The sequence below is a fragment of the Natator depressus genome, chromosome 1 (genome assembly GCF_965152275.1).
Source record: "Natator depressus isolate rNatDep1 chromosome 1, rNatDep2.hap1, whole genome shotgun sequence".
Taxonomy (NCBI): domain Eukaryota; kingdom Metazoa; phylum Chordata; order Testudines; family Cheloniidae; genus Natator; species Natator depressus.
The window spans coordinates 134,028,017-134,044,294 of record NC_134234.1 but is presented as its reverse complement, the minus strand read 5'-3'; the positions used below and the strand labels follow the sequence as shown (position 1 = coordinate 134,044,294).

Below are 16,278 nucleotides of genomic sequence, written 5' to 3'. Positions count from 1 at the left end.
TATCTCCCCTTGTTTTTTTCCTACAACCCCCCCCCCCCCCCAAGACGTTCTGGTTAAACTTGGATTATTGCTGTGCACATTGTAAGATGAGCTATTGCCAGCAGGAGAGTGAGTTTGTGTGTGTGGTTTTTGGAGGGGTGTGTGGGGGGGGGGGGTGAGAAAACCTGGATTAGTGCTGGAAATGACCCACCTTGATTATCATGCGCATTATAAAGAGAGGTTTCAAAGAGGGATGGGCTATTACCAGCAGGAGAGTGAGTTTGTATGTGTGTCTGTGTGTGTGGGGGGGGTGAGAATACCTGGATTTGTGCTGGAAATGGCCTTCCTTGATGATCACTTTAGATAAGCTGTTAGCAGCAGGACAGTGGGGTTGGAGGAAGTTTTGTTTCATGGTCTCTGTGTGTATATAATGTCTTCTGCAGTTTCCACGATATGCTATGCATCCGATGAAGTGAGCTGTAGCTCACGAAAGCTCATGCTCAAATAAACTGGTTAGTCTCTAAGGTGCCACAAGTACTCCTTTTCTTTTTACGAATACAGACTAACACGGCTGTTACTCTGAAACCTGTCATGTTGAGTTTGATTTCATCCATTCCTTTAGTTCCTTCATCAGGCAAAATAGCTTCAGTTCTGTCCACATCCCTGTTCTCAGAGGTAGAAATGGTTTCATTATCCTCGCTAAAATTTTTGACGGCACACATCATGTTTGCTGCATTGTCAACACAGATGCTCAGCACTTGCATTTCACTAATCCCAAATTTTTCTAAAATAGCTTTTACTTGACTTTTCACATACGAAGAATTGTGACGGTGTCGATTATGTCCAAAGTTTTTACCACAGCTTTATCTTTTCCTTCTTCGTAGTACTGAGCATTGATTGCAAGGAAATTTCTGTTTCCATGGGTTGTCGCATCCATTTTCAGGTAGCACAGTTTTTGCTCCCATGCCGCCAAAGGTTGAAACTTTTCGCAGCATTTACTTCACTTGTCTTGAAGCTACATGGTTTGGGCTCACCATTCACTTCCTTTTCCACCTTGCACGTTGCCGATTTCTTCTTTGTTTTTCCCAAAAGCCCAAATTTGGGCTTTGCAAAAGAGATTCTTTTCCGTAAATTAGCTATTGATCATGGGGGGAAGATTTGATTTTTTTTGTTGAAGCCATGGCCAAATCTTCTTGTGCTGCTACCCATGCAAATGTGTCTTGTTATGATCTTCAAAAAGCAATGAACAAAAGCATTACATTTTTTTATAATGTACCTGCTTATGATATCTTAACCACTTAAGGTACTTCAAATTTATTTTGGATTTTCTGGACAAAAATGATCGTATTTTCTTTTTACACAAAATTATTATTAAAGTATATTTTAATATTTTAGCATGTTTCTTTCAGTTTTAATGAAGTAAGAAGTATTTTTAATATCCATAATACACATTTTTATTTATAAATTGCAAGTTAGTTTTTCTTATGAAATTTTGCGGGGAAAATATTTGAAATATTTTCCAAGTTTTTAATATCTCAAAAACGCTTTAATATAGATATATCAATGAAATTTGCTATGTGCCGTAGAGTTAGTATGTGCTATCGCTGTTCTACAACATTAATTGTTGGGAAGTAACGAGGCTACACGTTACAAGGTTGAAAATAAACTTTAATGGGAAAGCGGATTCAAATTGCAAGCTCTTTTAGTAAAGAGCAAATTTTCGGAAATATGTTTTTGCTTCATCAGCCTGAATAGATTATACAAGCTAGAACCTGTTATTTGCTCCATCTTGTATAATGTTTCCAGCCTGATGAAGGAAAAACATATTTCCAAAAATTTGCTCTCTTTACGAAAAGGATTGTGCTTTCAATTTGAATCCACTTTCCCATTAAAGTTTATTTCCAACGTTCTATCATACAACATCATTCAAATAAAATTATTTAAACTACAGGCTTCGTGAACTGCGGGGGACCGGGCCAATTTTATTTAATATTTTTTAAGTCTTCGACTGTTTAACAGATACAACTCTGGAATATGATTTAATGCTAAAACATGCATTAAAATGGTACTCTTAATTTATTTTGTATAATTAACCGTTTCTGAGAAAACTGTTTAAAAATGTTAATATGCTTAGATTCTTAGAATGATACAAACAATTTTACTTATTTTTCAACTTTAGAACCATAAATTTTAAACTTAATAATAAATAATAACCAAAAATTATTAACTTATTATGGAACATAATATTACCACTCGTAGCCAGGGGCAGTCAAAGACAAGCCTTTCTTGAAATATGAAATAAAAACAACCAACCGCCAGTTCGGGACACCTGTGGTTTAAATAATTTTGGATAATGTAATACGCTAAGACACAGACATAATTTCTTTACTTTATATTCAAGCGTTTTTGAGATTGATCAGAAATTAACTTTTCATCATCTCCTTGAAGGGACTATAGCTCCCTTAGAAAGAATTTTAGGACACGTGTTCACAGAAACGTTTTTTCTTAAAATGACCTAACAGTCACCCCCAAAGTTGTCTTGGACATTTTCCAATCACTCTGGATATATCACATAAATCGCTCCTAATTTATGCAAAAATGTTTACTGTATATTTTATATGCCTGCTGCATTCGTAAATTTTTTCAGTAAACTTAAAATTACAAACAACACTACCAAAAGACCGTTGGACAGATGACATATAAAATAAGTCCACCAGAGTGATATGGGAGCATGTACAATGAACAAATGTACCAGTAACGGGAGCCCGTGTGAGAAATAAGCTTAAGTGGTTAATATCTCTTGCAATATCTTAATATATCAATTAAAAAACACATTTTTTTTTGCAATATACTTGTTTGTGAGAACTTTAAATGTTGCGTCTTGCATCACGCTTTTCCGTAATCGCAGCACTCATCACGTCTCATTGGTCAACCCTTACAAAAGAAGTATCAACACATACTTATCTAACTAATCTACACGAGTAAGTACTCGCCTAACCTTGGCACAAGGGTGGAAGCAGTCTGCAGTGTTGCCGGATGTCTGATAATTATCTGATTCTTTAATAAAACATATCTCCAAAAAACTTTGTAATTTTGTATCTGTACATTAAATCTTGATTTTGGCCAAAGTGAGAATAACTGTGACCTATTACGTAAAATGGTAAAGTAGATGTTAATATCAGTTGTTATACAATCTGAAACTTTTTGGCACCTTTAGGACTTTCTTGCTAAATATAATTCATTTTGGATTGAAAATGGAAAAAAAAAAAACTGGTGCAGTCAAGATTTTCTGTGCTCCGGCTCTGCTCCAGCTCCAGCAAAAACCTGCAGCTCCACTGCTCTGCGCTCCAGCTCCAGGCTCCACTCCAAAGCCCTGATTAAATAAATAAAATATAAATTAAAAGTGTAAACTTCTGTGGTTACTCTTTGAGCTTCTTAGAAGATATTAGAAATAATGAAGGGCAAAATGGATCAAAATTACAGAAGTAGATGCTCTTTTAAAATGAGGCTAAATAGTCATCTGGGCTACTAAGGGCCTTTGGGAAAAATTTCTTAAGTCTTGAGGAGGACTTAGGCCCCCATCCTTCAAATGCCAGCACATGGAGGGTTGTTGTGTCCACATGGAGCCCCAGTTGCAGGCTTGGCGGGAGGGGTGGGGGGGCTTAATCCTTATTGAACTAACAGCAGCTTATTCTGATCCTGCCAGTGACAGTCAGTAGAATTGCAGTTATCTTTATTTGTGCAGATTTTGTCTCATCTAATACATTACCAAATTAAAGATGATTATTTATAGCAGGCAGTGTAGGCAAAAAGGGATTGCTTTGGTGCCTGATTACCAGGGTGACTTATCATTATAGGAGTTTTTCATTATTATTTTTGCACTCTGTGCTCCTAATCAAAATCCAGCTTTAGTGGGACATTAATGAAGGCTTGAAAACCTTGGTAGTGTCCCAGTACACATGAAAGTTAGTTAAATAAGTGTATTTGGGACCCTGGAAGTTGGAAAGGAATCTCCTCTTTACTGTATCTGAAAAATGGTCTGACAGGTTTTTGTTTTGTTTTTTTCCAAATGGGGATCATCTCACATCAGAAATGTATTCAGTAGTGATATATTGATTCTAGAGATGGGTTTTAAGACAAAAGTAACTTTAGGGGTGGGGGAGGGAGAATTCCAGGAAACGGCAATTATAAAAATGTCAGCCGTGTTTATTCTTTGTAGCATAACCAGATGACACCACAGGTGGTTTCCTGGTTTATAACATTTGCAAAATATTGTTCCACAATTGTAATAGAAAGTAAAATCTTGCCAGTAATTGAATGCTTTAAAGGGAAGCTTTGATATACTTATTTTAGTCTATGGGGAGTGGAAAGAGGGTCCACTCAGAATTGTGTAAATTGTTTTTTCAGAGGTATTCCTTGCTCCAGTTCCTTTGGCCATGAGGCTCTGATCTGAGAGTGCGAGAGGACTGTAGTACTCTCGGTTGAGGATAACTTTCCTAGTGAGCCCTGCTAGCTTATGTATAGATTAACGTTGGTGTTTGCTTCAGAGGAGTGCTGGATTCTTTGCTTTGACCTATATACATTACAACAGTATGCAGTTTATAACATTTTCTTAAATTCAGTACATTGGTAGTTATTTATTTTTTCAAATCTTTTGATCCAAGGATAATTGCACATTTCTTGCAGGTTCTTTTTATTTTTGTGCCTGTGAAAAGAGCCAGATTGAGACCAAAGTCTGCCATTTTTCCACAGAGCAAGTGCAGTATGAGCAATGCAGTCAAACTTCCCCACTGTGCTGGAGAGACTACTGCTATAGATGCTTCAGTTTATATATCCATTCCTTCCTTGGCCTTTTTCCCAAGATTTCCAACAACTGTAGTAATTAGTGCTCGTTATGATGGTAGCTTTTGTGACCACAAATAACTGGTTTCAGACCGCAAACATACTTCACATAGGCCCCAAAACACCTCTGCTAGTAATGCCTTTTAGCACTAGTGTCTTGGGCTGAAGTTGAACAAGTGTCGTAGAAGTGAAAAGCTGTGTGTCCCTTTGCATGTCCTCTGAGTCCGACCTCTTTCTGCAGAGTATTAAACAGGATTGGCTCTGGGCTTTAAATATCTGAGACTATATGATGTAGTGATTTGGGGAGTCTCTTCACCAGAGCTATGGGATAACAAATGGGTTGGTAAACCTGGATTCAAAAATTAAGGGGTATACATTTATAAATACAAAATAAAACATATACTGTAGCAGTGCATTGATTTATTTTGGGATTAGGATCAAAGGATATTCCTTAGAGCAGGGGTCGGCAACCTTTGGCACATGGCCCATCAGGGTAATCTGCTGGCGGGCTGCAAGACATTTTGTTTATGTTGACCATCCACAGGCACGGCCCCCTGCAGCTCCCAGTGGCCATGGTTCGCCATTCCCGGCCAATGGGAGCTGTGGGAAGTGGTGTGGGCTGCAGGGACATGCTGTCTGCTGCTTTCCGCAGCTCCCATTGGCCGGGAGCAGCAAACCACTGCCACTGGGATGGTCAACGTAAACAAATTGTCTTGCGGCCCGCCAGCAGATTACCCTGATGGGCCGCATGCCAAAGGTTGCTGACCCCGTCTTATAGGTTTCTAACTGTATATGGACCCTCATCTATGTGTTTCCTCAGGAGTATTGACAGAAGAATGTTCTTCCCTTGGGAGACATGTCTTTTAAAACAAAATAATAGTAAGGGGAGCGTCTAGATAGAACGGGTGTGCTCATAGTCCCCCAAACTCTCCCTCTACTTCTGCCACAGAAATATGGACAAATACAGTAACCTTTAAAATGGCAAGACAAAGCTTTCTGTCTCTCCAGCAAAGAAACAGACGCCAGAGTTGAAGTTTCATATTATACTGTTTAAAATATCTATTTTCTGTGAATGAGGTCTGAGGAATGATTTGTTTAGTGAGGCTGACAGGCTGTCAGTTGGCTGCTTTACACACTACTTTCCAGCATAAAAATAAACTGCAGATGTTCCAAGACAGATGTATCAAGATACTTAACTTTGGTTTTGGGTTTCCAGGTGTTCTGTGTTTCACTAGGGATTAATCTCAGTGTTAGTGCGGAAAAAAAATGCATTCTCCATAACTCCACAGACTGAGTCTTGTGTGTGTTTTTAATACATTTTGACCTGTAACAACATTTTATTGTTTAAATACGAGAATAAAAACACATTGCTTGTCTTTTCTTCCCATAATAAATAAACCAAAATAAGTTATTCATAACAGGTCCCGTGTTGTGGAAGATGTTTGAGTACTCTTCTCTCGTTATGGGTGTTGGAACTAGTGGTGCTGGGGGTGCTGTCACACCCCCTGGCTTGAAGCGGTTTCCATCAAATATAGGGTTTACAGTTTGGTTCAATGGCTCTCAGGACCCCCACTATAATAATTGTTCCAGCACCCCCGTCTCTTGTTGTTTGCAATGGTTGTTGGAAATATTCGGCACCTAGCAGAGTGTATCGTCTAGGAGTTGTCCCACAATGTTGGACCTGTTGTTTTAACAACATAATTAATCTTCTTGCTGGAGTGATGGTTTTTCAATTAGCTTATAGTTGACTGCATGGAGATGAGCTGGGGATGAGGAATCATCCAGATATTACTTCCAGATGAGTTTTAATTTATTTCCAAGGACAAATAGAACTGTTTTACCTGTCTGAATTACTGTAACTTCAATTTAATAAAAAGAAAAGTCAGTACTTGTGGCATCTTAGAGACTAACAAATTTATTTGAGCATAAGCTTTCGTGAGCTACAGCTCACTTCATCACGAAAGCTTATGCTCAAACAAATTTGTTAGTCTCTAAGATGCCACAAGTACTCCTTTTCTTTTTGTGAATACAGACTAACACTGCTGCTACTCTGAAACCTGTTCAATTTAATAGTTTGATATGCTGCTGGGTTTTTAAAACAGAAAATAATGAGAATATTGTCTGTGTGTGCTTTGAAAAACTCAAGTAAGGGATGAACTTGGTGCAAGAGTGTAAACATGGCACTGACAGCTGTATTTCCCGCAATACGCTTGATGGCTGGCACTTGCATGACATATTGGCTTGTTCCTTCTTTGCGTGTAGAATATGTAACTGGATACAATTGGCTATGGTTCAACTAAAGTTATGCTGTTTTGTGTATCATCTCATCACAGCTGCAAAGTAATTACTTCCAGCACTGGGTCTTCCACCTTGACAGGATGCTAAATGTGTAAGGAAGAGATGAGGCAAAGCTGATTCAATTTTGGTTTTTATAAATGCAAGATTCTCAACAACTTCAAGATTCAAGTCAGACCACTTTGTTCTCTTTTTAATTTTTAGTTATGTGATTCGGTGGTGTTCTTACATCATGCAGCATGATATGTAATATGAAATTTGCTTTGTGAATGTAACAATAAGCCACACTTTGAGTGTCTGTGTTCTTCAGGTCTAACCATGGGCCCAGCATGCATTTGAATATGTATTCTCTTACAAAATAACAAATTGGTGAGATTTCAGCAGAGCTAAAGCATGACTGGGTGGTATCCTAATAAAATACTAAGTCTTCTGAGGTTCTTTTTTCCCTAGGAAAGCAGCAGGAGCTTGAAGCCGAGCACCAGGACATGTATGTCGAAGCTGATCATGACCTGCACCTAACAACACGACGTTCGGTACAACCCCCTGCAGAAAGACCCGGGGAGAGACGTATGGCTGAAATGAAGAAACTCTATGGTGTGGGTGCTGCCAAAATCCAAGCCATGGAGACTGCCATGCAACTTGCCTTTGATAGGAACTGTGATAAAAAGCAGCCCAAGTACTGGCCTGTTATCCCTCTGAAACTGTGAGCTGTATCATCTTCTGTACTAGCAGTCCTGCGCTGCAGCTGTGAGTGCCCAGTCGGGCTACACAGCTCAATAAATGAATCCGGGGTCATCACTTATTCTTCTTCCCACCCTGCCAAGCACACTCCCCCTCTTCTTTTTAATCTGTCTATCAGAGTTTTCAGAACCTATAGCATCTCCACAGAGAAGTGCTAAATTCTTGATTTGTAGTGTAGGGGTAGTGAAATTTTACTTCTTTTTAAAATATATATTTTCACTAATTTAATGTTGATCTGCCTTGACCGTGCTCGCAGGAAATGAAATAGTGTTTGTTTGCACTTAGTGAGCTGGGAAGACTGTTCAGCAACACTAAAATCTCTACAAATGGTCCACTTATTTATTATTTTTAATGTAGTAGCCTTGAGATCAACTTTAACACAGTACAGCTTGAAGTGTTGTGAACTCTGAACTCTCATCCTTGATTTGGGGATCCTGCTGTCAATTGGCCAAGGTACAAAATACTAAATTACTGTAGCACAGCCATTTGAATGCTTTTTGAAAGCTTTATAATAAGGCAGGAATTTTTTTATTCCAGTCTCAAACTTGGCAGGCAGAATTTCAACTCAGAAGCAAACTTATATGAAAACATGAAAAAAGAAATTTTGGCCATTTTTATTATACAACTGTTTGGTTTAATTTTTCTTTTCTTTATGTATCAAATCAATTAGACATTTTTGCTGCCATGCCAGTGGAGAGGCTTAGGTTCCTGTTCTGTCACCCTTCACTCACATTGGGTAGCACCTTCCTCAACTAATAATTCCACTGATTTGTGAACTTACTGAGTAAGCAATACTCACTATGAATAAAGGAGGCAGAATTAAGCCCTTAATGTTGAAAAGTGAGTACTCTGGATATGCAATAGTGAAAATCCTTCTGAAAGGCAGCTATGTGTCACTATTGTATACGTAATTTGCACCAAAATAAGTCTGCACCCAGTCAAAGTAATATGGACTTCAAGCATTTTTCTGTAGAAAGAGTTGTATAAAGAATATGATGATTAAATGGCCTCTCTGTGTAATATGCAATATGTTCATGCTACATCGTAAGTGGTTGCAAAGAAACATATTAGTATCTTAACTGTCATAAACATGGGTGACCCGTTTTTGGGTCGGAGAAGGCTGAGGCTGAAGTTCCAACAGTTTAATTTGCTCTAGCTATGTCCTGTACTTGCCTGTATGGTCTAGCTGTTATAGCATGTGTGGCATATAATAGACACATTAATCTCTCTGCCCTTTGCTATATCCAGGTAGACGAAAACAAATTTCAGATTTAACTTTGAATGTCCTTGTTCTTATCACTTGGTGCTACAGCTTCTTCAAAAGTACTTCTTTTTTTTTTTCATTCTAACTGAACCCACTTCATTTTAGCATAACGTGAAGCGGTAAGATTGAACTCCTTGCAATTAAAAGCTTCCAGACTCCCAAGACTCATTACTGATCTAATTGAACTAACAAGCTCGTACACAGGGTCAAAAAATAAGTCGGGGTTGTGAAATGTAATCCTGCATTTGGTGTACTGAAATTTTGTCATGGCATGTTAGTGATCGACTATGAAATGTCAGGAATTAGTGTTTTTGTTAGGATCGCTCTTGATTGACAGAATAAACTTTTATCTTCTCATAAAAACTCTGTGATAAAAATTATTTGTTTTTACACCCTGCCCCAGCTGTATAACACTTTATTCAGTGCCCAGGTATGGTAAACCTTCTCTTGCTCTCTCTGTTTGCCAGGGAAAGCTGCACTTTGCAAGGTGCAGCTTTAACTTAGTTAAGTTGTGAAAAGCACATATGGTGCAGATGAGGGCTTCACAGGAACCCTTGGCCCGCTCACTGCCTATCTGGTAAGGTGCAAAGTGGGTGAGGAGGGCTGCTGTGCTTTTTGAGGGAAGGGCATCTTCCCTTCCAGATCCATGTACAGATCTCTCTCTTCCCATGTGAATGGGGGACTCAGCTAGCTGCCCCTGCAACATCAGCGGCTATTTTGCTAGCTCAGGGATCCAAGTCGGGTTGGGGTGGAAGGTACACCCCCTCATACTTCTCTGCTCCTGAAGAGCTTGCCAGGGAATACACTCTTGGGATGTATATGTTTTTGTGGAGCCCCCTCCATGAAGGGGATCTTCTGTAAAGGAGGAGTAGGCCCAGGTGAAATAGATCTGAAATGCCTGGGAGTGAGAGGGCAGGCTGCCAGGGGACAGTTAAAATGGAGTTACAGTGGATCTGTGGAATTTAAATGCAGGTTTCATGACCTGTTCCAAGGGGGGCCAACCCTACATTCTTCTCTGTTTCCCCCTCCTCTCCAGATGGAATAATGTGGGGAAATCTCTGGGAGGAGATTTCCTCCCCCTTAATTTCTCTCTCAGGTTTTTATGGGAGGGGTTGATCTGACTCCTCATGAGTTTCGCAGGAGGGAGCCCCACACCTGATGCACCGCAGGAGTGATGCATCTCGGATTTGGAGGAGAGGAGTTCTCATCTGCAGGTGTGCAGGAAAGAGGCTCCCTCCTACAGATCTCCCAGCTTTCATGGGACAGGCTGTTGCATCATGTTTAGCCAACTCACTCCACACACAGGCAATTCAGTGGAGTTTTGAAGCCTTTTATTACAGTAATTCTTGTTGTTCCATCTTTTTTGTTTGTAAAAGAATCTGGGATGTTCCGAAAGCCAGATTTTGGAAGCTTCACAGTTAAGGACTCAGATGTGAGCAAATACCAATGTTGAGATTGCAGGGACAACCCCTGACTCCTTGCACTTATGTATTATGCTGCAGTCCTTAATTACATGCCTTCGTAATATTGCTCAAATAATACCATGTTCTATCACTTCAGCCTCTCGAGTTGAGGAGCACAAATGGACTTTGTATACCTGATTCTCCCTGGCCTTACACCTTGTGCAATCATTTGCACCTGTGCAAAGTGGGAGTAAAATGCTACCAAGTCAGAATTCTTCTTTCACTGGTGGTAGCATTTGACACCCTATTTGCATTCACTTTTCACAGTTGTAAATTTGACTCTACAGGGAAGAATCACGCCTAGGGTTACCATCTTTCTAATGGCTGGTAACCAGACCCCTGAGGGCCCACTCCTTGCCCCGTCTGTTCCCCCGAAGCCCCACCCCTTCTCTGCCTGTTCCCAATGTCCCACCCCCATCACTTGCAGGGTCTGCACCAGCATTGCCGAGGCTGCTTTGCCCGCCACTTACAGGCTGCGCAGAGCCACGAGCTGCACAAGCAGCCTGGCCCTGGAGGCGGCAGCTGCTGTTGCTGGACTGCCTCCTTCCTTCCGCTTAGGATTGCAACCTTTTCCATAGATCAAAAAAAACAGACATCAGGGCTTGTCAAATGGCACCTGAACACATAAGCTGAAACCCAGATTGTTGGGGTGAAAACTGAGCAGGTGGTAATCTCATGCCCTGGGTTGTAAGGAAAATGGACCTCATGGAAAATTTTGGTCTTCATCTCAGTGATTCAGCTTTCCCGTCATTAAAATGGGAACAATGCAAAAAAAAATTAAAGATGTTCTAAAGATTGATAGTGTTTGAAAAATGCTTTGAAGATTGGGGGGGAAATGGTAAAACACTTCTTGTTTATAAATGCATTAAAAATTGTCATGACTGGACACAATTTTTAACATGCAAAGTGATGACCTCCACCTCTGATACCCCCCCAAAAAAACCTATTTGTGCTCACACAATGGAAACATTGTCAAAGATCTGTTTGTCCTGTGAAAGTATTTCTCCATAGAGCAGCTGATTGTTTCATTTTCTCATGGTTGCAGCTGCCTGGATACGTGTGGGCTTATTAGTGGCTATTCTAACTGGCATGATCAATTTTTACCTTTATAGTTTGCTCATTTGTACTGATGCGCTCCCTCTTTTGTGTTTTTTCTCTCCATGTGGTGAAGGTCCAGAATCCTCTTGCATGGTGATTGGCTACAGATTCTATATCCCGTATTCAGATGACTCACGCAGAAGGCATTTTTAGTATACACCATTCCTGAGCAAGTCACAACAAAATCATATCATCACCTCTGTGAAAAACATGCACAGATCCGGCCTATAAGGCATCAGTTTCTGGTGTTTGTATCTTGTTTTGTTCCCTTTGCTAAAAGATTCAGTTCAGTCTTAAAAGCTAAAGCTACATTGGTCAAATGTGGGTGCCTGTGTGTAGACACCTAAATTAGTGACCTGATTTTCAGAAGTGCTGAGCACTCCCACGTTCCATCAAAATCATAACTCACTGCTCAGCATCTCTGAAATTTGAACCGGTTTCATTTAGATTCCTAAACATGGACTTAGAGGCATAACTTTAGGCACCTAGATTGAAAATTTTGGCCTGAATAAATTGGCAAGTGGTCACTGCCCATTGTGTGAAATATGATCTCTGTGATCAGAAACTTATTTTTCTTTCTGTTCCTCTGAAAGTCCAAGGCTGTTTGGGAAAATATTACCCAACATAGTGATGTAACAGCCACAATTCTCTAGAGTCCCTCTTAGTTAACTACACATTCTATCAACATGAAAGGATCATGTTGCATTGCAGCTGAGTATTCTTACAACAGTCCTGAATCCATTTGTTTAAAGAAAGTAGCTGAACACTAGGTGAAATGTTAAGCACCCCACATGTTTGGTGGACAATACCATTCAGCCCAATCATGGCTAATCTTCCCCTCTACGTCATTTCCAATCTAGTGTCGGATCTGATTTCCTGAACTACATTGAGACTTGTTGCCTAAAAATCTTCTTCAAATCCAAAATAATTTTTAAAAAATGCTACCCCAATCCTTCTGGTTTGTTTCTTCCCCAAAGAAATAAGCTCCTCTTGGGAGAAATAGTTTAGCAACCATATCTCCTCTTTTCCAAGCAGAAGTCAGAATGTTGGTTCTGGGTTTTTAATTTTTATTTTAATCTTGTATCTCTTATTTCTGTTACACTAAAGATCAGGAATGAAATCTTGGCACCAGTAAGGTCAGTGGTAGTTTGCCATTGACTTCAGTGAGGACAAGATTTCACCTGAGGTTTCCATTAGACTGCACTTTGGGGAGCAACATGGTCCCTGATTCATAGTCTTATCTTGAGGGCACATTCTTCTTATAAAATTCCTTCTTACTTGATACTCATTGTTTACCTAATTTTTGCTGCTTCATGTGAGAAAAGTAAACCACTCACATTCCTTTCCACCGACATTTTACACAATCCTCAATTTTTTAACAGCACTCTCAGGAGCTCTTTTTTTCTCTTCTTTTTTTTGCAGCTGAGAAGCATATCACTCTGACCATCATGGGTCAGATTTGTTCTTGGTATAACCAGGTGCACTTCTGTTGAAGTCAGATTTCTGGTAACAATTTTAATTACTTTTTAAAAATTTTGTTGAGCTCTGAGGAGTAATGTTGATGGGCACATAAACACGGGTGATAAGAATATTATCAATGTTTGTACTATCGTAATCCTTAGAGGCCCCAACTCCAGCCAGAATACCATTGTACAAACATACCATGAAAAGTAGTCCATGCCCAGTATTTTATTAAGCTCTACGTTCTCAAAATTCCCTTTACAGAAATGTCTTATATAGTCAATGTTTATACTGTATAATTGAATAAATTCTGCATGATTTTTACATATTAATACATTGGGTTAGTTGTTTTGCATATACTTGTCAGCAGTATTGTGAATGCAGTAGGACCTCAGAGTTACAAACACCTCAGGAATGGAGGTTGTTCATAACTGAACAAAACGTTATGGGTTTTCTTTCAAAAGTTTACAGCTGACCGTTGACTTAATACAGCTTTGAAACTTTACGATGCAGAAGAAAAATGCTGCTTTTAAATATCTTAATTGAAATTAAACAAGCACTGAAACAGTTTCCTTAACTTGTCAAAAAAAATTTAAACTTTCCCTTTATTTTTTTTAGTAGTGTATTTTTATTATTATTAATTTATCTATTTATTTTTATTTATTGGTGGTGGTTTCTGCTGCTGCCTGATTCCATACTTCTGGTTCCAAATCAGGTGTGTGGTACACCGGTTAGTTTGTAACTCTGGTGTTTGTAACTCTGAGGTTCTACTGTACTCAACCTCCTTTTACCTAAAAGGGTTGATAGAATTACTAAGTTCCTAGTGCAATTTTTATTCTATAGCAGACATACCTTGGTATTTCTTGTCTTGGTTATGATGTATTGATTATGATGTACTGTTCCTTCCATGTGTGGCAGAGGATGGAAATACTCTTGTGGTGGAAATATAAATAATAATCATCTTCCCCTTTTCCCAGCTAGCTGGGTTCAGGCTTGCCACTCCATTTTCATTGCATCCTCCCATACACAGTCTATCCATTGTTTTCTTGGTCACGAACTCTAGTCTCAAATGTCTCCCTAATGGGATTTCCTTCATCCATCCTTCGTATATGCCCATACTCATCTCAGCCTCCTCTCCTGCAGCCTCTCTCTGATGCCACAGAACATGGTCTCACTCCTGATTACATCATTCTGCCTGAAGTCCAGTAAAGTCACCCCTCTCACTGCCGTCAAACATCTCATTTCAATGGCTTCAAGTCTTCTCAAGCACCTCTCTTTGGTTACCCACGTCTCTGATCCATACAGAAGAGCTGGTCTTACCCTGGTTTTGTATAGTTGTCCCTGAAGTAGTTCAGCGTCCACTTATCACAAATCACTCATCACTCAGGCTTTCCTCACGCTCAGCAGCCTTGCTTGCAGTTCTGTCAATTTTTCCATTCGCCGCTAAGCAGCCTCCAAGGTTCTTAAATGCAGAAACCTGATGTAGGTACTGGTTCTTGATGCTGGTATTCATGTGTCTTGGTTCCACACGTCACCCATGTGACTTCAGTATTTTCTTTATTCATTTTAAGGCCATATTTTCTAGTTCGTTGTCCCAGTTACCAATTGCCTGGACCAAATCTGCTTATTTCCTAAACTGGGTTGCACTGTTCGGCGAATGCAACTATGATAGTGAAAATATAAATGGTAATGTATTTTTCTAAAGGTGAACAAAAGTCTGATTTGCATCAGGTACTTACTGCAAATGAAAAGCTTTTGAAATAAAGTAAAATTTGTGTCAGTGCCTGTGAATAGTAGAAGATCATTGCAGTAACCAAGAAAATGGTAGCACTATACCCAGTAGGAAATATATGTATGTTTGTTCAATAACTAACTCCCTGAGGACTCTTCTTGTACAGTATGTATCACTGATAAAGTTGCATTCCTGTTGAATGTATATTAATTGCAATGTGGTTAACTAGGACTGAGGAGTTATTGAATGCAGCCTCCCATCCTGGTGTTCTCATGTTGTGATGATATTTTCATATCAAAGTGAGGATGCTGAGCCAAGGTGTTATCGTGTAATATTGCAACATGCTGAAATGACATCACAACACTGGGTCAGAAACATCCTGACAGTGTGACAATGGAGCTGGTCCCACTGGACCTACTCACAAATGAGGCAACGCTACACAACTGCAGAATCAGGGGCCTAAGTGATCGAAGAGAATAGTAGGGAATTTAAACGATTATCACATTAGGGAAAACATTACAATTATTCCTTTAAAAATCTGTTTATTTTCTGTGTATGTATTAATGAATTTAGTTTTTGTTAACAGCAGCTCTGGAGATAGAAGGTCATGGAACTGTATACAATAGAGACTAGAAAGTCCTATTAATTCATCTTATTCAGTCTCTGGGACCAATACAATATTGTTCCCTATCATGTGTTTCCCAATTCCATTGTCGATCCCATAGAATAGGAACACTATGGGCAATAGCATTGCCAGCTTTTCTACAATGTCCCATTATCATTTATCTACAGTCACCAATTATATATATATCTGTCTCCTGGGAACTTCCCTGTGTTTTTCACATTAGCTCTTATCCCTTTTGCTTGCTGTCAGACTTTAGAATTTTGAAGCATGCTCTCTCGCACAACTCCTCTTCAGACTTGATCTTGCACTGAAAAGAATGGTGCTGAATTTGTGACATTAAGTTCCATGGCAACAGAATGTGATATCATAAACAGTGGATTATGAATTCATTGCAGGAACAAGACGGAGGAACAGCTGCATTGTAAAGGAGAACTCTTAGTCCAATACTAATCTTCCACAACAGCGAAGCAAATGCAGATAATTACTGACAAAATAAATGGCATAAATACTCTCTTCATTTGTGCTCTGTTGTGAAAGTCCCTCTTAAGGTCATCATGCACTTCTCTTACTGCAGCATAAACAGGGATCTCTCGACTACAGAAGTGCCATTGCAGAGCACTTGGAAGGATTAATGGTTTGCCTTTTACTAATATGTTTCACTACAAAGGACCTGCTCTAAAAATGTTCTCTAGTTCCCTTGTCAAAACCAGTTAAATTCTGTTTAGAAAGAGAGTGCTGGAACTGCATTACTATACTCTGTGCCCTCCTATTGCTTTTT

The 16,278-nt window shown here is 39.4% G+C and overlaps 1 protein-coding gene across 2 annotated transcripts in view; it reads left to right on the top strand.

Moving 5' to 3' along the window:
* Nucleotides 1-9,394, top strand: part of GEMIN8 (gem nuclear organelle associated protein 8) — a 37,215-nt gene extending 27,821 nt beyond the window's left edge. The window contains exon 4 of one of the 2 annotated variants that reach the window (XM_074945954.1): nucleotides 7,567-9,394. In XM_074945954.1, the coding sequence (XP_074802055.1) occupies nucleotides 7,567-7,823 (257 nt within the window). In that variant the 3' untranslated portion in view covers nucleotides 7,824-9,394. The remainder of the gene's footprint in view (nucleotides 1-7,566) is intronic. The other variant, XM_074945946.1, reaches the window with a different exon arrangement.
* Nucleotides 9,395-16,278: the final 6,884 nt, after the last annotated feature.